This window comes from Populus alba, chromosome 3, assembly GCF_005239225.2.
Source record: "Populus alba chromosome 3, ASM523922v2, whole genome shotgun sequence".
Lineage (NCBI taxonomy): Eukaryota > Viridiplantae > Streptophyta > Magnoliopsida > Malpighiales > Salicaceae > Populus > Populus alba.
In genome coordinates this window covers 11,737,240-11,764,143 of record NC_133286.1, presented here as the reverse complement: position 1 = coordinate 11,764,143, position 26,904 = coordinate 11,737,240, and the positions used below count along the sequence as shown (strand labels likewise).

At 31.1% G+C, this 26,904-nt stretch overlaps 2 protein-coding genes across 2 annotated transcripts; both read left to right on the top strand.

Moving 5' to 3' along the window:
* The first annotated feature begins 9,116 nt into the window (after window positions 1–9,116).
* LOC118062929 (phosphatidylinositol/phosphatidylcholine transfer protein SFH11) lies at window positions 9,117–13,251 on the top strand. Its single transcript, XM_073407802.1, has 11 exons — window positions 9,117–10,176; window positions 10,295–10,394; window positions 10,553–10,819; window positions 11,021–11,098; window positions 11,866–11,967; window positions 12,040–12,089; window positions 12,218–12,326; window positions 12,429–12,497; window positions 12,649–12,741; window positions 12,827–12,868; window positions 12,959–13,251. The coding sequence occupies exons 1-11, from the start codon at window positions 9,788–9,790 to the stop codon at window positions 13,001–13,003; spliced, it is 1,344 nt and encodes a 447-aa protein (XP_073263903.1). The 5' UTR covers window positions 9,117–9,787; the 3' UTR covers window positions 13,004–13,251.
* A 9,144-nt stretch (window positions 13,252–22,395) lies between these two features.
* On the top strand, window positions 22,396–26,887 carry LOC118062927 (vesicle-associated protein 1-2). Its single transcript, XM_035076816.2, has 8 exons — window positions 22,396–22,631; window positions 22,720–22,790; window positions 23,002–23,083; window positions 23,189–23,304; window positions 23,400–23,564; window positions 23,660–23,710; window positions 24,758–24,835; window positions 26,393–26,887. The coding sequence occupies exons 1-8, from the start codon at window positions 22,580–22,582 to the stop codon at window positions 26,501–26,503; spliced, it is 726 nt and encodes a 241-aa protein (XP_034932707.1). The 5' UTR covers window positions 22,396–22,579; the 3' UTR covers window positions 26,504–26,887.
* Window positions 26,888–26,904: the final 17 nt, after the last annotated feature.

The window sequence follows — 26,904 nt, the reverse complement described above, 5'->3', positions numbered from 1 at the left end:
TATGATTCTCCCGCTCCATCGACGCCTCGTAGGTGCCACTGCCACTCTTAAAGATGCGATCCCATTTCAACCACTCATCATATTCGTATATATATACTCGACCGTCCCAGATTCGGAATTCGAAAGTCCAAAAATGGCTGTGTTCACTTGTATGTGTCTCCATGAAGCTCTGATTCTTGGCTGGGGTTTGGTTTAATTATAACAAAAATTAAACGGCGTGGAGAAATCATAATGATTGAGAGAGTTTTTATTATGGATTGGAATAATAATTTTATTTTTTTTTTTATTGGATAAATATTATTTTGTTTTTTTTATAAGTATATTTCAAGTTTTTTTAATTTTCAATTACAGTAAATAACTCTTTAAATCTCGTAAAAGACAAAAAAGAAACTGTCTTTGGAGGTATTTTGATATTTTTACATAAGTATTTTGTGTGATTAAAAGACCATGAGACGTTTTAGTATTTTCATGATATTTGTTATTTTTTTTAATCGAAAAGTTGTAAACGCGTGTTCCTCATACCTCAACGAGTGGGCGGCGCCTACACCATTAAGGAGAGGCGTATGAAGCTTCTCGATGGCCAAATCTGGCCATCCGCTGTCTAATTAGATACACAGTCGAGTTATTTTTTACATGGTGTGACGTATGTAGACAAATAATTATTGAATTGCCGATTATGACCAATTGTTTGTACTTTTTCTTTATTTTATCTCTTCTGACAATAAAGTGTACAATTGTCTTCTTTATTTATTGTTTGTCAAATCATATATATTTGTCATACTCTGGTACCTTGAGTCTGACATGGTTGTTGCCAAACCCACACACCTTGGGTCTGGAGTGGCTACCAGACCCCAACGTCTCGGGTTTGGTGTTCAAAAGCACGATTGGACTACAAAAGCAAATATTGTATTATTCAAGCAGGATTTTTCATTCATATATAGTAAAAATTAATTGTAAATTCTTTTTTATTTGTGCAACTTATTTTATAAATTTGCTATGTTTTAAGAGAAAAGAATGGAAAAAAAATGATGGGTTCTAAGTGATTTATTTTAATTTTTTAATAATATTGAGTTCTAAATGGTTTATTTCAAGTCTTCAATAATAAATTTTTTTTTTTTTGTATGCATTGTGGATAAAAATATTAATTTTATGTTTTCATCTAAATATTGGATGGTTTTTTAAAGGAGTTCATGTTTTTTAAAAATTAAAATATTGTTGCATGATCTAATTGTCAAAATTGTTAGAAGGGAGATTTATTCTAGATTATAATTATTAGCATATACGAAAATTTGAAACATATGTTCATAAGAGAAAACTTTTAAATTTTTGAATTGATACATTATGTTGTAGGAAAAGAAAATACTATATATGCAAAAGATTTATTGTTTTTTGACTATCTTGATTTGTTTAATTTTATAGATGATTTTTTCACTAAAATTAGAGATTAATAAAAAAAAATGAGTGAATTTTAGAAATAAAAAATAAAAATATATTTGGTTATAGAAACAAATGAAAATACAAAATAAATATGTTTTTAGAATAATTATAAATTGAATTATTATATTTTCAAAAAAGATATATGAATCTGATATGATTGCTAAGTCGAGGCGTATGAGTCATGCTACATCCAGGCTCTTAGGTCTGGTGTGGCTCCAGACTCATGATACCTAGGTTGGCAAAGAATTGAGTAGATATTTAAAAATTAATCTACCTGAATATACCTAGAATATCATAATGATTGAGAGAGATTTTTTATTTTGGATTGGGATAGTAATTTTATTTTATATATTTTTTTTGTTAGCAGATAAATATTTATTTGGTTTTCTTTAATAAGTATATTAAGGTTTTTTTAATTTTTAAGTACAGTTAAATAATGCTTTTAGCTTCATATAAAACAAAAAAGAAGCCTTGTCTTTTGGAGGTATTTTGGTATTTTTATATGGGTATTTTGTGTAATTAAAAGGATCATGAGGATATTTTAGTATTTTCACGATGTATTTGTTATTTTTTAATCGAAAATTTGCGAGCACGTGTTCCTCACACCTTAGCGAACGAGCAGTGCCTACACCATTAACGAGGCGCGTATGACGTTTCCGGTAGCCAAATCTGACCATCCGCTGTCTAATTAAATATGCAGTCATGTCATTTTTCACATGATGTGACGTGTGTAGACAGATAATTATTGGATTACCGTTTAAGATCGATTGTTTGTGTTTTTTTTATGTTCTTTCTCCTAACAACTGAAGTGCACAATTGGCCTCTTTGTTTATTGTTTGTCAAATTATACATGTTTGTGAGACTCAGGCACCTTAGGTCTGCCATGGTTGTTGCCAAACTCACATACCTTGGGTTTGGAGTGGCTACCAGACCCCAGCGTCTCGGGTCTGGTGTTCAAAAGCATGATTGGACTGCAAAAACAAATAATGCATCATTCAAGCAGGATTTTTCATTCATATATAGTAAAAATTAATTGTAAACTCTTTTTTATTTGTGCAACTTATTTTATAAATTTGCTATGTTTTAAGAGAAAAGAATGAAAAAAAAAATGATGAGTTCTAAGTGATTTATTTTAATTTTTTTTAATAAATATTGAGTTCTAAATGATTTATTTTAAGTCTTCAATAATAAATTTCTCTTTTTTGTATGCATTGTGAATAAAAATATTAATTTTTGTTTTCATCTAAGTGTTGGATAGTTTTTTAAAGGGTTCATACTTTTTAAAAATTGAGATATTTTTGCATGATCTAATTGTCAAAATTTGTTAGAAGAGGGATTTATTCTACATTATGATTATTAGCATATACGAAAATTTGAAATATATGATCATAAAAAAAAACTTTTGAATTTTTGAATTAATACATTATGTTATAGGAAAAGAAAATACTATATATGTAAAAGAATTAGTGTTCTTTTGACTATCTAAATTTGTGTAATTTTATAGATGATTTTTTTCACTAAAATTAGATATTAATAAAAAAAAATGAGTGAATTTTAGGAATACATGTAATTAATGTCTCCAAATAAAACAAATATATAGAAAAGATAAAAATATATTTTCTTATAGAGACAAATGAAAATACAAAATAAGTATGTTTTTAGAATAATTATAAATGAATTTTTATACTTTTAAAAAAAATATTTGGATTTGACATGATTATTAGATCTAGACTAATAAGTCATGCTAAATCTAGACGTCTGGGTCTAGCGTGGCTCCATACTTATGATACATGGGTTGATAAAGAGTTGAGGAAGTATTTAAAAATTAATTTACTTGACTAATAAAACATTCATTATATTTTTTATATATTTTTTTATATTTTTTAAAAATTAATATTTATCCTATATGAAGCGCCCGATACTATTAACTATATAAAGTTGTCTTGGAAACGTTAATTGTTTTATATATATCCACGAGAAAAAGAATTGATTTGGGATCTAGTAAAAGAGATTATAGAAAGAACACAGTAAGGTGAAGACTGGTTCTTAAATGACATTAATTATAATCACTGTAAAGAAACAGAGTGACACTCTGTTACAAACGTTGAGAATTTATACACTGAATATTTGTTTAAAGTAATTATTATTTTTTCTTTCACAGACATATTCAAGCCACCAATTAGGTCACTGATAATACTTCAAATCTGGTGCAATTTACGCTGTATGTGGGTGTGATTACCATATAATACTGCGCAAGGCTAAACTGTTCCTCACTGCAAGTTTACAGCAGCTTTTATTGCTAGCACTGCATAATGCAGCTCATTGATGAGGAGGAGCAAAGCTTGTTTCTGCGACACCGTGTACTCCTCCATGACAACGGGGGCGGCGGGCTCGAGGGAAGATATATGTGTACACCTCCCAAAGACGAGCTGGCATGGCAGCAGAGGAGGGTCAACTCAGTCATGAAAAATGCTAACCAGCTGTCAATAAGTTAGAGTTTGGCTTCTTTTGCAGGAAGACCCAACTCACCATGCATCTCTTCCTTTCAATCCTTCCTTTTAGGAAGACCCAACTCACCATGCTCACGGATCCAAGATTAAGCCGATCACGGACTCGAGATTTTGGCAGTGACAACAAGTTTCAAACTTTATGAGTTGGAATTTAGGTTGTTAATTTTATTTCATTTTACTTAAAATAGTTGAAATATTTTATATCAATTCAAAAAACAGAACAAAATAAAATAATTTTTATTTCATTTTAAATCTCGAGCTGTTCCAGATTTTTCAGCTAAATTCCAGCCGGAACGTTCCGGTTTCATTTTCCACATGTTCTGTTCTGCTCTTAAAAAGCCATTGAATCAAATTGAACCTTGTTTAATTTCATTAATTAAATCATCCTAAGTATAAAAAGCTCATTTTCAATACTATTTTCAATAACAATGATATTAATAATATTAAAAATTATTATTACTATTTTCATTAACAATGATATTAATTTTTTAAAATTAGATTTATCACTAATATATATGGTTTATGAATATGTTGTTTTTTTTCATGTTTATACTTTATAGGAATTTGAGCAAAATAGAAAATACTTTAGATTCCATTAGCCTTGATAACATTGAGCTAACTTTATATTTAAAATATTTGTGTTAAAATATTTTACTTTCATAATATTTTGATATTTTGTTTAAGTTGAATTACTTTAAGTTAAAAATCTATTTAATCTTGACTATTTAGAAATATTTTAAATTTTAAAATTATATTTGTTTGGTATTGTGTTTGTATTGCATAATTTATAATTAATTTATTTTGAGTTTGAATTATGTTTGTTGAATATATATATATATATATATATATATATATATATATATATATACACAATCCAAAACGGTACACTGAAATACTCCAAAACTAAAATATTTCATTTCAATTAAAAAAAACAAAATACCTAATAAAACAAAATTGATAATTTTAGTTGGAATTACCAAGGAATGAAAAATGAATTGGGGGCAGCGTAGCAGAACACTAAATTTTGTAAACATGAAAAGTATTAGGATATTATAAGCATTAAAATTAATGTATATAATTAACGTCAGTAATGTAAGTAATAAGGAATCTCCAATTAGCCTGATGATGCCTAGCCACTATGTGTGCTGGATTTCCTTTTCCTGTAAACTATAGGTGTGTGCAAGTAGGGCGTAGCAGAGTCATCAAGAGGCGGCGATACAGGGTGGCGGAGTATGGCAGGTGGCGAATAGAACAGAAACGCCGCCAGGGTCTTCTCTTGAGATGAGATGAGGTAAAAACGTGTTCTCAATTCCCGAAGAGCCCCAACCCCAAAAGGTAATGTCTTTGTGTCTGTCACTCTTGACACAGCTGGCCACCCCATACGTGCGTTTCAAGATGCTTTTCCACGTATGATTACTTGGTCCCACCATCTCAGCTCTGGGTCCTGCAGTTTACGACAAAATGAATGGACTGCGAGATCTGATTTTAGGAATTTTTTTTTTTTATATAAATATAATGAATATAATTGTCTTAATTTTTTTACTACGAAAATTACAATCAAGGTGAGATTCTTATTACGTAAAATTTAAAATGAAAAATCTATGATTTTTAAAATTTAAAATAAAAAATATTTTAAAAAATAATTACTCTTATATTTACAAACACCCCTAACACTTTTTAGTTTGATATAATAATCATCATGATCCATCGAGTAGGCTTACCACCCACCTTGCTTTCTCAAATTTCCTTGGTTTGAGTTTGAGTAACCATAAAGGTGTCAGAAGAAAGTTTGATTGTGCCTGTCCGGTTAAAATATTATTTATTTAAAATTTAATCTATTTAATTTAAAATTAATTATTTTAGTAAATTTAAAATATTTTAACATGTTACTATTAAAAATAAAATAATATTACTTTAATATATTCTCAAACAAAATCTATATATCATGATATCATATATGCCTGATCAACAATAATTCGAGCTTCGCATATGACAATCTCAATCCTGTAGAACTGAAAGCCGGTTCTTGATCAATATAGGATAGGAGTTCAGGACAGTATCTCATTTTCTATGGCTCTCAATCCTCCATACACACCGTTTGGCTCTGCATTTTAATTTATGTTTTATCAAATTTTAATTTTTTTTTTTGCTAAAATTAAATACGGTTTATATTTTTTGGATTGTTTTGATGTGCTGATATCAAAAATAATTTTTTTAAAAAAATAAAAAAACATCATTGGCATGTATTTCAGCACGAAAAACTATTTGAAAAGCAACTGCTACCACACTGCCAAACACACTCGTATTCCTCGATGGCCATCCATCTATCTATCAAGATCTGTTTATTTATTTTTGTATTTTAAAAAAAAAAATTAATTTTTTTTTATTTTTTATTAACTTTAAATTAATATATTTTTAATGTTTTTATATCATTTTAATGTGTTGGTATTAAAAATATTCTTTTAAAAATAAAAAAATATTATTAATATTTATTTTAATATAAAAAATTATTTAAAAAATAACGAAGATAAATAAATTAGCTATCCCATCAAACTTTCTCGGTACATTGTTTCATATTACTTTCCACTTGGCTAGTTTTCTCTTTTTAGTGGATGGACGGTGCCGAAAAGAATGTCTTCAGCAGCCAGAAATAATAATCCTTTTCTTTTTCTTCCAGAGAATAATGGCAATTGTTTTAAGTGTATGGAAGACTAGTTTTGAGAGCTGGGGGCACCCGGATTGACCATTTATCACTACAAACAAGGAAAAGGGCGAACCACTTCAAAGTTTGAGACTTCTTGCCACCTACCAACCACCGAGCAGATAAATAAGTGTGTTTTACTTTGTGTTTTGAAAATGTTATTTTTAATTAATATTTTTTTATATATTATTTTAATATATTTATATTTTTTTAAAAAAAATACTATTTTAATATATTTTAAAAATAAAAAAGATTTTAAAAAGTAATTACTCTCTATTACACTTTCAAATACACTCAAAGGAGAGTCCTATTTAGTGATTGGAAATCAATACGAATTGTTATTATTTTTTCATGAAAAAATAGAGTGATTATGTGTGTTTTTTCTTATGAACTCAAATGTAAATTAAAAACCTTAGAAACGTAGCACTATGAGTTTCACAGATAAAATTAAATATTACTATTAAAAGGCAATTTACTAGCAAATTTAAGGTTACTATCGTTTTGAATCCTCCTTTTCTCAAATGTCACAAGTTTCAAAGAAAGCTAATTTAGTCATTCTGTAAAATTGATTTTCCCTCTTTCAGTAATTAAAACTAAAATCTTTAAATTAAAATCCGTTTAGCGTGACTTATAAAAACATAACCCCAACGATATTCTTTCACAGATAACTTGTGATAAAAATAAATTAAAATTACTTTAAGTTATAAATATATTTGGTAAGAATAAATTAAATCAATTTTTTAAAAAATAAAAGATGTGGTGTGAGTTAGAGATCAAAAGTTGAGAGTTAAAAGCTATAAAATTTGATTAAATTAAAAATTTTAATTTTGATTTAAAAAATGTTTTTAACCAAAGATAGTTATGACTTTTCTATAAGTCAATTTTTTTTTTAAAAAAATAAATAACTTGAATTTATTTTAAAAAACCATACTAAAGCGGGATCTTAATATAATTCCTCTAATTTTTGCTTCTATCATACTCTAATGACATTTTATTGCTACAATTATATGCTATGCTATGTGTTACGGGGTCAAATTTATGATGGTATGTCGATGAAAAACACTTTTGTAAAAACATGAGTAGTGACAACCTGTGGGATAGTGTTGAAATTGGCACAAGTGGTGAAATCAGTAGTAATGTCATAATTTATAGCAAATTTTTTATTATTATTAATGTGGATATTCAAAAAAATTTATATGTATTAACAATTGAACAGTTGGTTCGTGGAAGACAAATCAAAGAAGGGATAATAATTGGCATTTTTTTATACAAGGAAGAATTGGCCAAAACATAACTACGTATAATTTAACTGATTAGGTTTTAAGTTTGTTTTTTATAAATTGCTAGTTCGAGTGCTATAAAATCAATGTTATTGGAGGCTTATCTAATCGTTAACTTTAGAGTTTTAGGGGATTAGTCAAGATGCAAGTAAGGTAGCTCGAACACACATGATTGTTTTTTTAAAAAAAAAAAAAACAAGAATTGGCCAAAACATAAAGTAGTTGTCGTGATCTTTATAGGATCCTAGGGAGCCATTTCCATTCTAACCTCTCCTATTTTGTATTATAAGTGGATTGTATATATTGTGTCGCGAGTTATCTGGGTAGTCAGAACTTTGTGCATAATACGCACAAACAGATTCATGTATTCCTTTGCTATAAAGTTAATAAAAGTTGGGATTTCCTCCTATAATTCAGTGTGTTCGTCTGTGCATATAATCCCTTTTTACACGTGTATTTTCGTTTTGGAGCATTGAGAGACCTTTTCCTGGTAAGAGGACCACTTTTTCTATAGCTTGTTTGTTTGTCTACCCGCTCTAGTCAATGTATCATTGGTGCATTCCGCTTAGCATGCATCTGTGTTCATCGAACTAACATTATGTTAGATTGACTTGACACAATCTTGGTGGATGTACCATGTTGTCTGATAATTTTTTATTATCAAGGAAACAGTTAGTTGCTAGGCAAACATAATTGAATCGATAAAAGAGATGCCGCTCCCTGACTGGTCTTTTGAGTTGTGAAAAACATTAGCCAAATCCTCTTGGGATATATATTTCGACTCTTGATCGAACTATTACTATAAATATTATTTCTCCAAAAAAAAAAAAAACACTAAGGATTTGATTTCCCAAGAGTTGCAGAAATCTTGGATTTTTTTCTTCTTTTGGACGAGCTGCCAAGGGCCATGGTGGTCATTGTTATCGTCAGTTGTGGGTTGAGGGTGGAGTATGTTGATCAATCAAGTGTTTAACCTGAGTCCCCGGACCTGTTTATGGGCCATTTCGTGTCTTTTCTGGGCTTTTAGGACCTGAGAAAGCAAGACACTGCGAAGCAAAGGAACAAAAACACCGTTAATTTCAGTTAAAGGTGCTTGGCTCCCATACCCCCTCCCATGCCATGCTTTGCTTAAGAAAACCCTTACTGTTTCGTGAGGCACTCCTATATTTTGCTTGCTGAAACAAAAAAGAAAGAAGAGGTTACTTGGTAGCGAAATATTCCAACCTAATGTTGGAAGACCAAGCAAGCATTGGATCGCATTCGATGCTTTCTTAATTATTCACTGCTCTGCAAAGGTGTAGATGTCTGCCTTTATTTCTCTTTTTCCTTGTTGCTTTTTTTCACTCGTATACAATGCAGTTTTCTGCTGCCAGGCTCACTTAATTTGGACAGACTCGGACTCTGCAATCTCTTCCTGTTTCAACAATTATTACTCTGTCATGGGTTCGTCTTGCTTTTGGGTCGTTGATATGTTTTCTCGTTGCACTTCTTTCATTGTAAGTTGTAACCAGTTTGGCAATTTCCTTTTTCGTGTGCTCCAGTCGTTTTTGTAGAACCTCGAATGACTTGATAGTTTACCATGATTTCTTGAAATTTCATCAATTCTCGATTACATTTTGAGTTGAAGTTTGTCTCTTAACTCTGCACTTGAATTGTGTCTAGTTTGATAGCAAGTGACTTTGCAAATGCCAGACTAATTGAAGGAGACCTTCAAGTTTTCGTTACTTTTAGCCATATGATAGTTGCTGGATAAATGAATACAATTTGATTCTGCAGGAACAGATTTTTGTACTCTTGTGTTGATAATTCTTTTTGACGAATGCGCTCGTTGAGTTGATTGGATATCACTATCAGTACATATGTTTAAACAAAAGGAGACTTCTCGGGAGATAATCATAATGAGAGCTAGTGGAGAAGGTGAGGAATCTTCAGACTCGAAGCGTTCTCAGCTAGGAAAAGTAAGGACAAAATCTATCCATCCACCCATTGAATCCCAGTGGCTTCTCCATCCTCGAGAAGAAATTAAGCCTTCTTCTTCATTGCCTAAACCAGGCGTCAAGTCAATGTTAAATTACCCTCGCAAGATTCGGAACTCGTTGAAGAAACTTGGAAGGGGCAAAAGCTTGCGAATAGTTCTTGAAGGAGTTCATGATCCAAAATACGAACAGCTTGTTGATTCTCTCCGTGAACAACTTTTTGTTGAAGGTCATCTAATGGAGAGGCAAACTGACTATCATTCTCTTTTAAGGTAAGTTTGATCGTACCAGTTTTAGTTTTATTGCCTGAAATGATATATTGTAAGCCAATATTCTTGGTTATTGACTGTTAATTTACGATAAGATGGTGTTTAATGTAATTCCTGTCAGGTTTCTCCGGGTGAGAGACTTTGATCTTTCAAAAGCAAAGGACACGTTTGTGCAATATCTCGGGTGGCGTGAGGAATATGGGGTTGATGAAATTCTGAAGGTGAAGAACGAGTTTATTTGTTACCATTTATGTATGGTTTGACAATTGACATTCAAATCCAACCATTCCTTTTACATTAACTTCTGCCATATCGAAGTCGACTCTTGCCTTTGTCTGTAAATTCTTCAAGGGGTTCATTTGTTTGGAACTCAGTGCAGGAATTCAAGTTTGAAGAATATGCAGAAGTAAAGAAATGTTATCCTCATGGATATCATGGGGTTGATAGAAATGGAAGACCGATATACATTGAACGGATCGGAATGGTAGACCTTAATGCCCTGTTACAGGCAACTACAGTTGACAGATTTGTCAGATATCACGTGTCGGAACAGGAGAAGACATTAAATATTAGGTTCCCTGCATGTTCAATTGCAGCTAAGAGACATATAGCATCCATCACAAGTATTTTAGATGTGAAGGGAGTGGTGAGCATCGCATTCAATACCTGTATCTTGCAAATTATCAGCACTGAGAAAGAGTTACTTGACCTATAAGTCATAAGTTCTGTCTCTTTTCTGTCTGTTCATGTTGGGGGAAACCATGTGATCGTTTTGTTAGTTAAGTTTTAATTCCGAGCCTTTTTGCGGTATGTCCTGATCAATAGTTTGATTCTTGCCTTTGCTTAGGGAATGTCCAATTTCTCAAAAACTGCGAGATCTCTCTTTATGGAAATTCAGAAAATTGATAGCAACTACTATCCAGAGGTATATATAGCTTTTCTTTGAAGGTTGATGAAGGTCATAATGCGGCAAAAGGGCAAGCTCTTAAAATAAAGAAGAATCATAAACACAAAATGATACTATCACAAGTCCAGGACGAATTCTTTTGTTTTAACATCTTTTAATCATCTTATTTATTTATTTATTTTGAAGTATCCATGCTTTTCGGCTAGCCATGGAAATTTCATTTTGCCACATTTGATCTTTTTGACCTCCCCTTTTCCTTTTCCATGCTTTCTTTTTTACTATAGTTATATATTAGATGGGAAAGCATGTCAAGACATTCTAGGTGGACAAGTTTGATAGAGTTAGTTCATATATAGTAGCTTCCATGAATTTTGATTGGATTTAGGAGACATAGCATTCCAGCTCTGACAGCTGCAATCATGCTGTAGAAAGATTTACTTCAGCGATAGTTAGAATATGCACTGGTTTATTGTTGAGCAATATTCTGCTTAAGCAAATGGTATCGAGATATCATGTGCTGTGAATAATTCACATTTTATTATTTGTTTACTATATTGGAAAATAATTAAGCTGATATGTTTTCTGTAAAACGATTTTTAAGTTCAGCCATTGATTTTGTTTAAAGTTGTTAATCGAGAGGTAACTCAGCAGCAGTCTCATGGGTCATTGATTTCAGAGAAACCCTAGTTGATGTACTAGTTATCGTATTCATTGTATTGCCTGGATTTTGAATGTTTTAAGGATCCCTGATAGCTTCAGGGAAAAAACTGCGTTGAAATTTTCAGATTCTGAATCGGCTCTTTATAGTCAATGCCGGAAATGGGTTCAGGATGCTGTGGAAAGCACTCGGGGCTTTTCTTGATGAACGCACATTAGCGAAGATTCATGTGAGGATTTTAAAAACACAATTGCATTTCCCTTCCCAAGCTGCACGAATCAAGTGTTTGTTCCAATTGCAGGTTTTGGGAAACAACTATCAAAGTAACCTGCTTGAAGTAATTGATCAGAGGTGCAAGTCCATGCAATTAATCTTCGGCAGATATATAAATTATTGTTCTGAAAGCATTGTTAGCTTCGGATACGAATGTTTCTTTCATATGTTAGCACCACTAAGTCGTCTTCCTATTTCCTCTACAGTAATTTGCCAAGTTTTCTGGGAGGTGACTGCACATGTTCTGATTATGGCGGCTGCCTGTTTAGCGATGAAGGACCTTGGAAGAACCCTGAAATTCTAGAAATGCTCCAGGTTACCTTCTGAGTGGAGGAAACACTCCCTTAAACCGTTTTACATGTTTACCGACCTGAATTCAGTCGAGACTTCCACGAATATTTAATTTCTTCCTTGCAGTCAACGTCTATAACGGAGGAGATTTACGACAGTGAAGCAGATAGTGATGTTCCTTCAGAGGAGGCTATGGTAATTTATCAATACCTTGCTCAACCATGTTATATCTGACACTTGCAATGCTGATCTGTTCATCGCCTACAGGCTCTCTAGAACAGTGGTTTTAATACGATACGATAGAATTTCAACCTCTCAGCCAACATTTTCCTGCTGCATAATGCAGGAAACAAGCCAAAATGAAGACTGCGGTGACGGAGGAAACACGGAGGCGCAAAAAATCCACGCACTGGAAGTTGCGCTAATGGACACCAACGAAGTAAGTGATATATACACACACAACTTGCTTCTGACAGGTTCAATATACGCCAGGCACTGTTGCTGAATAACAGGTTGTGTTACAGGAAATCCAAGCATTGAAAGCCGCTCTTGACAACACGAAGGCGGTGAGCCTAGAGATGTTTGTGGTTTCTTGCTGCCAATTTCTATATATCTCGTCAAGTTTTGTTTATCTTAACCATTCTTTCGCCTCACAGGTTTTGGAACGACTTGAACAACACATTAAAGCATTGAGAGTTTAAGATTATAATTAAGCCAGCGTGCCGGGTCCGAAATTCCGGTGCTGTTATATATCTTAATTATCTCGTTTAACCACAAAAATCAATGATAATGGTGAAAGAAGAGCTTTCTGAAGGTGCTGCATGCAGCGTGCTGATGAGTGATGACGCTGCGGTGCAGTGATGGGCTGATTTTACTTTATATTCTACTGGTTAAATTTCTATGCAGAGCTCGGGTCCAATCTGAAAAAACTTTAAAAATTAATTTATTTATGGCTTAGATTCTATTTATTTTTTAAAAAAATAAATAAATTCTATCAACCCTTAGTTGATGAACATTTGAAGAAAAATATTTTAACCTCCCAAAAATATTTTCTCTCAACTTCTACTATCATTATCTATTTTTAATGTAATAATCATTTTATTATCATCTCACCATAACTTTTCATTACCATTACAATTATTCTATCGTTATCACTTTATTATTATTATTAACTACTATTTTATTATCAATATAACCATTATTTTATTATATTTTATCATTACTTTCTAAAATTATCATCGTTACAAGTAATTATTATTATCTCACTATCATCATTATCATAATTAATAGTACTATTGTCAACATTATCATATTATTAAGTAATTATTATTTCATTATTATTGTTGCTATCACAACTACCATAACAACCACTATTATATAGCCACCAATATTATTAATATCATAAATAATATAAACATAATCATTGTTGTATTGTCACTGTAACTCTTACTAGCACCACCATTACTATAGTGATGCAAGATAGCTTGTTGAAGGAATTCTAAACTGAAATTACAGCCATGACCCTTTTCTTATTTAAACATAGATTTTTATTTGGGGTTCTTGTTGTTTTGCTAATATTGCTGCATAAGTTTAAACTTGATTTATATCTTTAATGGATATTTTTCTATTTTCCTTATTTTGCTATTTATTTCTGTAAGTAATTGTTTGATTAGACTTAGGGTTGACAATTTATAAATGCAAGCAGCCCTCGCTCATTGCAGAAACTTTTGATTTTGGAATAAGAATTTCTTTTAGAAACATTACTCTGTTACTCGTGGATTCAGGTGTTGTATTTCACTCATGGATTCGATTATTTCCTAGGAAAAAGATAGTGATTTTTTTTTGTTGTTAGCCTTCCGCTAAATCATATATTTTATCATAAATATTGTAATTTGTTTTTATCTTGTACCTATTACTCAAAAACCACGAAAAAAATTAATTTATTTATGTAAAAATATTTTTAGATATATCCAAATAACAAAAAATAACTAATTTTTCTATGAATTTAGATAGTCCCAATTACCCTTATTTGCGAGAGAAAAAAGAAGAAATTATTACGCAGCGATGAAGTAAATTGCCTACTACGTTGGAGATAAAAGATGGCACCTACGCATAGTTTTTATACTCCATTCGGTTTAAGGTTTGGGTTTTAAATTTTAATCTGGTTATTTGAATTAATTTGAAAAAAAATTAAAATAATATTATTTTAGTTAAAAAAAAATCAACAAATTACAATTAAATTTTTAACCGGGTCTTGCCGGATCACCAGATTATACTAAATTTTTTCTTTTCTTATTTTTTTTCAATCTAAATTAATTTTAATTTCAAGATAGTCGAGTCTCGAAACCATCTATCAGCCAGCCAGATTACAAAAGTATGGCTCTCAGCTTCACAGCATCTATGTTTTAAGAATGTTTTTATAAAAATTTAAAAGATTTTATTTTTATTTTTAAAAAATAATATTTTTAAACTATTTTAATATATTTATATTAATATTAAAAATAAAATTTACTGAAACGATGCTATTATTGTGGTCAAGAAGAGGACTCTTCTCTCTTGGGGCCCATTTTTAATTCTAGACAAGACTGCCTCCGAGATACTCAATGCATGGTCCACATTTAAATCGAGCTGATTGGAGGTTTTTTATTTTGACTTTTTGACAAGGAGCTGGTGGCAGTTGAGATTTTTTGGTTTTTGATTGTACGGTACGACTTGAGATTTATGATTATAGTTGAATGATGACAATAATTGTTTTTTAAAATATATTTTTATTTAAAAATATATTAAAATTATTTTTGATATTAGAATATATTAAAATAATATAAAAAATATTAAAAAGTTAATTTGGAGTAAAAAAATAATTTTAAAATGCAAATAATAAGAAGACGGCTACCTCTTTGTTTTTGTGTTTTCAGGAGGGGTGGTACCATAGTTTTGAAACCCAACCCGGTCACTGACCCGGTCAAGTGATCGGGTCACGGGTCAGATGGGTTGACCCGGTTCAACCCGGGTCAGATGGGTTGACCCGGTTCAACCCGGATCAACCCAAAAAAAATAATTATAATCCACTGGCCCATTCAATTCATCATGAACATCTTCACCAGCACATGAACTATACTCATAATAAAATCCCTTACGAGGAACCAAGGAATTTCCAAAATCAACACGCTTACAATCCATGTTTAGTTTATTTTTACCTTGGCAACTATCACCAGCTTTTCCATTAGCTTCAATCGAGTAGAAGAGGAAGATGATTGATTCATTTAAAAATTAAAAAAAATAATTAATTGAACATTGTTCTGTTCACAAAATCCTTAGCTGTTACTGAAAGGGAATACAAATACCCTTAGCGGAAAAATTGATAAAAACAAGAATACAAAAGCAAAGATAACAAAAATTCTAAAATCACTAATCTTTCTTTCTTTCTTTTTTACAGTTATAGCTCAAATCTTACAACAGCTAATCCATTGTACTTTCCTCAACAACCACAAAAGACAAACACGATTAGTACTTTTAAGCTAGGATTACCTGGATTGGGAGGGTTCCGTTTGGATCGACGCCTATTCTTCTTCTTTTCCTTATCAACAGTATCATCACCCCCCTCAACCACCGTTATTGCCGATTGCTCACTCAAACTTCTCATACCTGAAACCAGGGCACCTTCTGATTGTTAAAAAATATATCATGGAAGAACCGATGATAATGGGACATAAAATTAAAAAGAAAATCAAGAAAGAAAAAAAGGGGAAAGAGATGTAGCTTCTTATAAAGAGGTAGTGTGGGAAACTAAAAAGGAAAAGAGGGACGTGATTATTGATCGGCTGAGACAAACTCTTATAACGACGTCGTTTAATGGCTGCTAATATTAAAAAAAAAATAGACCGGGTCTCACCCGGGTTTGACCGGGTGGACCGGGTCACGGGTCAACCCGCCGGGTTGACCGGGTTTCACCGGGCCAACTCTCAAGCGGGTTTTTACCTCCGCCCGGACCGGTCCTAGGCCCGGGTCGTCCGGGTCGCGGGTCAACCCGCCGGGCCGGTCCGGGTTTCAAAACACTGGGTGGTACTGTTACATTTGTCTTGATTAGGTGTTTTGTTGTGTTAAATTGATTAAATGATTGAAAATCAGAGTGTACATGTCGAGGTTTTTTCCACGGTTGACAATGGATTGGGTTATTCTTGGTGTCGTTACCTGCAAAACAGAATCTTTGTGTATTTAGGAGACCTTCTACAGTTAGTTTTAATGGTGTGGAAAACTGGAAAAAAAAAAAGGGTGCAGGCTTTTTCTTTCATGGAGCATTGGATCCCTATAAAAATACCTCACCCTTCGACTTTCTGCAAAGGCAAAGGAGGGTACCTTGTCATCGCATACAAAATTAGAGGTAAGTAAAAGAATTGATTAAATTAAAGAAAAAATAATTGAAAAAAATTGAATGGTATTAAAAAACTGATTAGAATATTTAAAAAATTAATTGGTTCGGTTCGGTTTCGGTTCCATAAACTTAAAATTGAAAAATCAAACCGAATTAAATCGAAAACTGAAAAAACTAAAACCAAGCCCATTTGAAATTGCACAAAAAAAAACATCCCAAAAAACAATATACCTTTTGATTTTTAATATAAAATAACCAAATCGAACTAGAGCTGGTCGGTTGGATTTTTTTTTTGTTCTAAAATAACAAAATCGAAACCAATCAGTTCGAACCGGTTTCTATTTTTTAAAAAAGAAAAATTGATTTGGTTATTTTTATAGGTAAAATCTGAACCAAACAAAAAATGATCACTCTTATAAAAAAATCTTTTTTTAAAATTTTTTATTGGTGTAAATGTGTAATATCAATTTTTTTTATATATATAAGAAAAATATTCTTTAACTAATGTTGTCATCCCCAATTTAGTTGTTTTTGTTATAAAATATTTATTTTTTCTTCAAAATTTCCACCTTGCTTATTTTTTCTATGCAAAAATAAAAATAACATGAGTAAGATCTATCATGTAATCGATGGGAATAATTAGTAAAAATAAAAAAATCATTTAAAGACTAAACTAACTATTTGACCTATGATTTTAGCTAGTCAGATTATTTTTTGGTGAAAAATAAACTTGTAGTCTTTTTCAATATATTTTTCCAAAAAAAAAAAAATAATTATAAATTGAAAAGCTTATAAATATATTTAATTAAATAACTGAAGAACCACATGTGCCACTAAATAAATAAAAAAATATTAATGTTTCTATTTGACTTGTCTCGCAACGGATCAAATAATTTTTTTTCTATGCAAAAAATCAATACTTACATATAATAAAATAAAATAAAGATCATGTGCATTAATTAATAAAAATATATAAGATCTTGAATTAATTTTTACAGTGAAACACCATTTAATTTTAGTTTTGTATGATAGTTTGTCTTAAAAAAAAGTATAAAGAAAAAATTATAAAAGAATGAAGACAAAAAACACAAAGAAATGTATAAATAGGTAACTGTAGAGTGATAAATATTTTAAGTGTAAAGAATAAAAAATAATATTTTTTACAATAAAAAAATACAAAGAAAAAAACTAAAAAAAATATTATAAAAAAATAAAGATAAAAAAGTTAATAAATAACCAGGTATAAAGTGGTAAATATGCTAAGCATAACAAAAAAAAAAATCTAAAACATATAAATTTTTCCTCGTTATGGCACCTTAAATTTGCTATTTATGCAATGAAAGAGAGTTTCCTTAATAATATTATATAATTATAATTAATCCGAAAAAGTGAAGGCCGGAAGTTAAGTTATCAATTCAGTCATGATATCTCTTTGAATTACGTGTAATCAACTTTACTAGATAGAAGTCACTTCTCGTTTTCCTGAGTTCTGTAGTAGGATTTTTTTAAGAAAAAAAAATAGCACATTTAAAAAATTAATTTGAAAAACGATACAATTTAAAGATTTGCATTATAGTTGACATATGCAACTCTAACGTTGCATGTCTCGTTGGCAAATTTAGGCATAGTTATTAAAGCAGATACGGGGTTCACCTGACTAATCGGTCAGATTCCAGATTTTGTGGTTCAATCTAAAAAAAATTTAAAATAATTTAAAATTTTAGTATTTTATATATATATATATATATTCATCTGAATATAGATTATACATGTTGTAAATAATGAACTTTAAAAAAATATTTTAAAAAGATATTTTTATCTCGTATTAAAAAAATATTATATTATCTTTTTAAGTTAAAGTATTATATTATTTTTTTAAAAAAATTTTTTTTATTTTATATTAAAACAATATAATTTTTTTTTTATAAATATAAAATATATATACTAAAAAAATTTAAATTCCACATTAAAAAGTAAACGGCAAAAAGAGTCATGTAAAATGCTTCTGAAAAAAGTTGGGATCCCGCATGATGATTTTGCCACATGGCAGATTTTAATTGTTGGACCACCTAATTTCTCCCTCTACGGCTCTACTTCCAACCACTTCCACACGCTCTCTGAATTAAACTTTGCACATACAATATTTTTAGCTTTAAGAAGATAAGCGATGCAAAATGTTGGCAAAAATAGTGAAAAATAACAATTTTTAGCTTTAGCAAAACATGCGGCTTGAACTCATTTTTCAGTGAGACCCACCTTTAAATCAGACATTAACTTCTCTAACAAAACAACTATAAATTGTGGTTGGGGCAAAATGCAACCTCAACTACAATACCAATCGGACACTATATATATATAATATATATATATATATATATAAAGGTTTCAAATCTCACATTGAAGATATTATGTTATTTTTTTAAATTGAAGTATTCAATTCAAAAGGTTTTTTATCCCACATTAAAAAAATATAATTTTTTTCTTGTGAACATAGAATATATCTACAAAAGGGCTTCAAATCCTACATTAAAAAAATAACTTTTTTCTTAGCAACATAGAGTATATATAGTACAGAGTTTCAAATCTCACATTGAAAAAACATAACTTTTTTCTTGTGAATATAGAGTATTTATACGAAAGGGCTTCAAATTCCATATTGAAAAATAATTTTTTTCTTGGGAACATGGAGTATGTATACTAAAGGGTTTTAATTTTCTCATTGAACAAATAAAATATTTTTCTAATATTTATACAGTAAACTTTAAAAATATGAAAAAAATATGAGGTGCAAGAGAAAAACCACATTTTTTTAAAAAAGTATTATCTAGGTCACCTGGGTCATGGGTTGACCCATCAGGTCGACCAAGTTTTGTAAAGTTGTTATACCAGCCGGTCTTTTAATAAACTTGAACCAGTTCAGCCACTGGGTCAACCAGGTCGATCCATCAGGCCAGTCCGGATTTAATAACTGTGAATTTAGGTAGCGTTTAGAAGTAGATAAAAAAATAATAGAAATAGAAGAAACAAGAAAAAAAAAATTTAGATGGTGACATTATTATTTCTAGTAGTAATATACAAGATAAAGTAATTTTCTTTGTATTTTGTTTAGTTATGTGAACAAGACAAAATAAAATATAAAAAAAGTATATTTTACTCTTAATATGTATTATTGTGGGCTTGCAAATTTTAAAAAATACTTTTTTTTTTAATTTAGTTTATATTGAGTGTTGAAATTATTAATGCTATAATAACTCTAATTATAAAACTAGGACTAGGTTGACATGTTAACCTGGTGCTTGAATTGGTCTGAGTTTAAGAAAGAATATATGAATGATTAACTCAAACCTGATTCGGTAAAAAATTCAGGTCAACTCAAAATAAAACACTGGTCAAAACTTCATTGACTTTTTTGAAAAGAAATTTGATCAAAATAAAGTTGCTATGACTATTAAAAAATATATATATTGGGCTAGTCAGGTTGGCCCTCCATAATCGTGACCCTTGTCTGAAGTCAACTCTCAGGTCGAGTTATAAAATTATGATAATAATCACTTTATTTATATGTTGACTCAGTTAACTCATGTTGATCTTCTTAATCATTGAACTAAATCTTATTCTATTTAATTTGTAATTTAAGTTTTAAAATTATAATAATAATAAATTTTACGAAGCGTTTTGTGAAAGTTAGGTGCTACTAATATTTATGGGTATTTAAGAGTATCTAAAGCACGGGGCTATCTAGCAAGCAACTACCATGGCAATTCAATTACTGCTTCCTTTCAAGGTCAATTCACATGTACTCCAAGGAAAAATATGAGCTTTCGATGTTTTCATTTTGGCGTATTTAAATCATAGATAAATACCAAAATGAAAATTTGGAGAATATTGAAGATGCATACCACTGGTGTCCAATTTTAAATAACATCTTCTCAATTCTCCCTTTATTTTAAAGGATGTCTCTATGTCGTTACTCAATGAATATCAAATAAAAATACTAAAATCACCAGTTCCAATAGATAACCACCGACACCAGACTCAATAAAAATAAATATAAAGGGATTTTTGATAAGTATAGCTTAATTAGTTACATTATGAATTTATTTTATAGAAATTATCAGTTTAAATCTCATAAATTTTAGGACTACCAAAAATTTATATAATTATTAATTTTAAAACTCGTAAAATTAATTAAGATACACATAAATTAATTCAAACATCCTAATTAAAAAGAAAAAAACCGAACACAGAGGATTTTTTTATTTTTCCCCAGTTAAGTCCCAAACGGTAAATGAGGACGATGACGAGTCCGGGATACATGCCCCCGCCCCGGGGGAAACCTGACTCTCCATTGTAAATATCCTCATATGTATTAAAAATAAACGTGTTATTGGATTTACATATGAGAGTTATTGTAAATTTTAATATGTACTTAATATTAAATTCTCATTGGATATTAAATATCAAATATTAATTATAAATATAAAAAAAATATTTTTTCTCTCTCCCAAATCTTAAGAGAAAAAGTTTTTTTTCGATTATAGAATATTTGAAAATATGATAATGGTTGTTTGTTAAAATATTTTTTATTCAGAAATATATTAAAATAATATAATTTTTAATTTTTTTTAAAATATTTTTGAAATTAATACATTAAGATAATTTAAAAATAAAAATTAATAATTTTTAATAATTTTTTTATAAAATACTATTTAAAACGCAATTTCAACCCTGGCTTACCATCCTCAAATCCCAAACTACTATATATTTGTTTCAAAATCTCACAAAACATGAAAGAGTTGTTTTAATTGTTAAAAAATGCGGCAAAAAGAGAGGCGCTTCCCTAGTCATCATCAATTATAAAAATAATTTAGTTTTTGAGTCAAAAGTTAAAAAAAGTTTTTTTTAGTTTACCTTAATCAATTTTAAAAAAATCATATCAAAAAAAATTTAAAAATAATTATTTTCGATTCAGTTTGATTTTTATAAAAAAAATAACCAAACTGAACCGAAACCTGCTAGTTTCGGTTCTATTCAGTTTTTTAGAACAAAAACCGATTCAAACCGGCTTGGCTTGATTTTGTTTCGATTTTGGTTTGATTTTAGATTTATAAAACCAAAACCAAACCGGTCAGTTTTTAAAATTTTAATAAGTTTAATCGGTTTTTTTTCCGGTTCAGTTTTATCAGTTATTTTTTTTCTAGTTTTTTTAGTTTAATCGATTTTTAAATTTTTTTACTTGCCCCTAATAAAATCTTATTTTTGAGATAAATTGTGTAATTTCATAATCTTACGAGGTTAATGTTAGTGGAATAACTTTTTGAAGAAACTTTAAGAACTGAAATTATGATCCTGCAAATAACAAGAACTATAATATACTACATCATAATAATCGTCTTTATAGCAAAATGATTCCTTTCCATTCCCAACGCACGAATGTATATAAATATTATTTTAAATGATAAAATCAACCTTAAATAGACTTATATATATATATATATATAAAAACAAAACAGCTGCCCTGTATTTCTAAAAGCTTTTGTTTCCGTTTTCACATGTTTTTTAATAAAATAATATTTTTAGTTTTTTTCTAACAATTTTAATATGAATATATCATAAAAAAAACTTATTTTTATACATTTTTAAATAAAAAACTATTTTAAAAAACAATTTAGTCAACAACCCCAAACACCCCTTACATCATAAATATAAGACGTAACAACACATTTCAATTCCCAAGCCGAAGGCAAAAGCAAAGCCCATCCCTTCCCTCCCCCCTCTTGTCCCTCTTTCTCTCGATCTGTCCGCCCTGCGATCCATCTCGTTTACAAAACCAAACAGATTCTTATATTTATTTTTGGATCAATTTCTTTCGAACACCAGTCACTTTGTTTTGTTTGACGAGAAGATGAGCACAGGAGAGCTCCTCAGCATCGAACCTCTTGAGCTCAAATTTCCCTGTAAGTCACCGATGCACGGTTTCCTTCCCTCCCTTCTTCATCTTTCTTTATTTCTGCGTTTGATTTCCATGTATTTTTTTTGGATTAGTTGAATTGAAGAAGCAGATCTCTTGTTCTCTTCAACTCTCCAATAAAACTGATAATTATGTCGCTTTCAAGGTAAATTGATTTCCCTCTTCATTTCTTTCTTTATATGTCTGTTTTGTCTTTTATTCATTTGGATCAAAAGGGTTCCTGTCGCGAGAGAAATTATTAAATTTCATGCATTATTTCAGCTCAGCATCAACAAGAACAGTAACGAACTCCAATCCAGTATTTTACAATATAGATTTGTGGGATATTCCAATCTCTAATTATGTTTGATGCTTAGGTCAAAACAACAAATCCCAAGAAGTACTGTGTCCGACCAAATGCTGGGATTGTGTTGCCTCGCTCCACCTGTGATGTTATTGGTGCCCATTTCGTTCATTTTATTATAATGTTTTTTTTTTTAAATAGACTTTTTGTGATCTGATTTTTAGTGCTGCTTTGTAATTTTTGACATTGATTTGATTTAGTTACGATGCAAGCGCAAAAGGAAGCTCCTCCTGACATGCAATGCAAGGACAAGTTCTTGCTTCAAAGTGTAAAAACAAATGACGGTGTCACTGTAAAGGATATTAATGCAGAAATGGTAAACTATGGACTTAAATTTATTTTGTTTACTTTGCACGTGGGTTTAGTTATGGATAGTGGGGTTATGGCTTGTGGTGATTTTTGGTTGTGCAGTTCAGTAAGGAGGCAGGGCATCATGTCGAGGAGTGCAAATTGAGAGTGCTTTATGTTTCTCCCCCTCAACCACCTTCTCCTGTTCAAGAAGGGTCTGAGGAAGGGTCATCCCCCAGGGGTTCAGTGTCGGACAATGGGAATGCTACTGGCACTGATTTATCTACTGTGAGTACATGAGACTATCTTTTATTGATGTTGTCATTGTGACCCTCCATCATCCTAAAGGTATCGATGCCTTGCTTTTTTGTTGGTGAACACAGGCATCAAGGGCATTTATTGAGCGTCTTGAACCTCAAGAAAAATCTTTGGAGGTAAAATTCAGCTGCATTTGTTTACTGATAAAAAATTTACATGCCTTGTTGGGTAGCTTTACTAGCAAGCTCAGTTTTATTTTCATGGATAGGACTTAGGAGCTACTATATGTGTACCTCACCCTATTATACATGTATAAAAACTGTTCGTCCAGCTTTTGTTTAACTTATGGTTTCTAAATCAGCTAATCATCCATGTCATTTATCAAGGTCCCTGTTGAGTTACTGACAGCTAATACATTCTACATCTATACTGAAATGGTTAAGGATGAGGTCAAGCTGGCTTTGGTCTCTATTTGACCAAGGTGGTCTGTGACAATGTTATTTTCTTCTTTAGATGGGCTTGTTTGGACCCCTAAGCTATTACTTCTGCATAACTCAGAAGCGAGCGTTTAAGTTCTAGTGACATATCACTTGGTGTTTGAAGCATATGGGTGTTGATGATCGCTACCTGATTTTAATTAGGTTTATTGGAGCGGTAAAATAATTGGGTGTAACTTCAGTCCGGCCATGATTGCTGCAATGATTGTTTATTCTTTCTGTATTTATGACTATAATGAGATATCCATCAAATTAGTATTTTCTATCTTCGATTTGGAAAGTTGCAATTTTCTGGTAGACTTTTTATCTAGTTTTAACTTCGCTCTAATTTTTGTCACATTGGGGTTCCTTCTCTAGAGACATATCTATTTCTTCCTTTCTGTAATTCATCCTAGATGGATAGATTGAATTCCTTTTCATGTGCTCCTGTGAAATTAGATTCTAAATCTATCTATTGAAATTTAAGGTTTATGGTTGATACTCATCATGTCATTTATTTGTGAGCAATCATAAAAATAGTAATCTATGCAACTCTCTCTCTCTCTCTGTCTCTCCCCCACTCACCCACACACACACTTGCTATGTGGTTTAACTTGCCATTTAATTCTGTATATGCTGCTATGCTACAGTAGGATTGCATCTGGTGATTTTTTTTTTTTATGAATTGTATGTCTTGATCAAGGATGTGATAAATTACTCTGTAATAAATACTTTGATTAATTGCAGGCTAGAGCCCTTATTTCAAAGCTGACTGATGAGAAGAATAATGCGATTCAACAAAATAACAAGCTGCGTCAAGAATTGGTGAGTCTTTACGTATCATTTGGCAATTCTCTTGTGAGGTTAGATTTTATGGAGATTCAATATTCTGAGTACAAGTCTTGACTTCTCTGTATTGTTTTGTCTCCTTGCCTCTCATTTTCTATGTCCTTGCAGAAGGTCATGTTTGTCGTGGAAAGTGAGAGAAGTGGAAATAATGAAACTATACAGTCTGTCTCTCCTGTCTTTTATTCATATGAAATTCAACCAGAGGTGGCAAATTTCTGAAATCTGAACATCACTCACTCTCTAAAATTCTTGCATTCCAAGTTAAATATACTTGTAGGTTCTCCAAATCTGTAATGACTATCAATCCTGCATAGACTACTAATAGAACCGATGCTTTACCTAGGAAAATAAGACATACAGTCTGCAACAACATCCTGTTGCTGATATTCTGGATTTTTACACAAAGCCAATATATGCCAAAAATTAGAACAGGACTCAGTTCTATTCTAAGAACATCATTCAAGCTCCTTTGCCCGTGATGCACAAGTTTTGGAACTCCAAATCAATGCTTGAGCAACAGAATAAGCTTTCCCACCTTCTTATAGTAGTGGACAGGCTGAAACCAGTTACTTTTTCAGCAAACACCAGCATTAGTATCTTAAATTTTTTTTCTTTGGATTTTTCCTCCCTATTTTTAACCATCAAACCGTATCTCTGTTTTTTCCTCGTCGGTAATTATTTGATTTCCAGCTGTTGTTTAGTGAATTTTACAGATATTGCCTGTTGGGATGAAAGTGATAGGTGCTAGTATTGTTGGGTTGTACTCGCTAGCTGCATCTGGTCTATCATACTTTTTGTTTGTAATTTTTTTAAGGAAATCCATGTTGACACTTCAGCATCTTTTGCTATGTATTCCTTTTTCTCTAGTCATCCCTAATTGTAAATTTTATCATCCCTGTAATCACTGCTTTACTAATTGATTTGATGTGAGGTTAATCTTTCATAATATGTGCCCTTTCACCCAACTATTAATGGAAATAGAAAAGAAATTTAAAGCTGGATGATATGGTGCCATTTAGGCTTGATGGTTTTATCATAAGCTCCTTAGGTTTGAAACAGAGGGTTGGAGCTTATTATAATGTAGTTAATATACTATCATCACAGGACCAATCCAAGTAAAAGGACATGTTATGCACCTGGATACTTTGATGGGATGTTTGGTTTGTAATTAGGCTTGGTTTCCGTGATTCTGTTGTACTTTTATCCATTATACTTTCTGCTATAATATCTACTATCTCATCTTTCCCATTTATTTTTGCCTTCTGTTTCAGTTTCACCATTTTAGCTTTTCCTTGATTTTCCTGTCATCAGTTCACTCCATAAGTGAGTTTATTAGCTGCAAGTTTGTATAATCAGTTGCCTTAGGACTGCCTTTTTTCTTTCCTCATTCAATCTCTTTAAGTTAGAAAGCTCATATGTAAGAAAGAAAGTTAAAAAGCTTTTTATTGTGATTATTTCTGTATATATATGCCTTTGTCTGAATCCTATGATCTTCAACAGCAGTACATAGTTGCTTAATAACTTATGATGCAGGAACTCCTGAGACACCAAGGCAACAAAAACCGTGGTGGTGTATCGATAATGTTCGTCATCTTTGTTGGCTTGCTTGGCATATTTTTGGGGTATCTCGTGAAGAAGACTTAAGCAGCTGCCCTCTATATATCTTTGGCCAGCAGTTTCTTCATCTTTCCTTTCCTCACCAGTCAAAGAATGATGATGAAAGGAAAAGAAACTAATGAACAGAACTTGGTGGATTTCTTAGTTTTCTGCAACTAGCAAAATTGTTTAGGTCAGGTGATATGTTGTCTGTAGCCGCCATGCGGTGTGACCTGTGCTTTTATTGACACCTTCACGAAGATTCTTTTTGTAACCTAAGGTGGATGATTATGCCCCCCCCCCCCCCCCCTTCAATTTGAGTGATTCTGGTAATGGGATGCCAAGAACTATTCATAATCCACACAATTTCGTTATGCTGGAAAAAACATTGAGATGCATGGTGTTATTAGCAATTTCTTTTATTTTTCATAAGCGATTTGCACATGCAA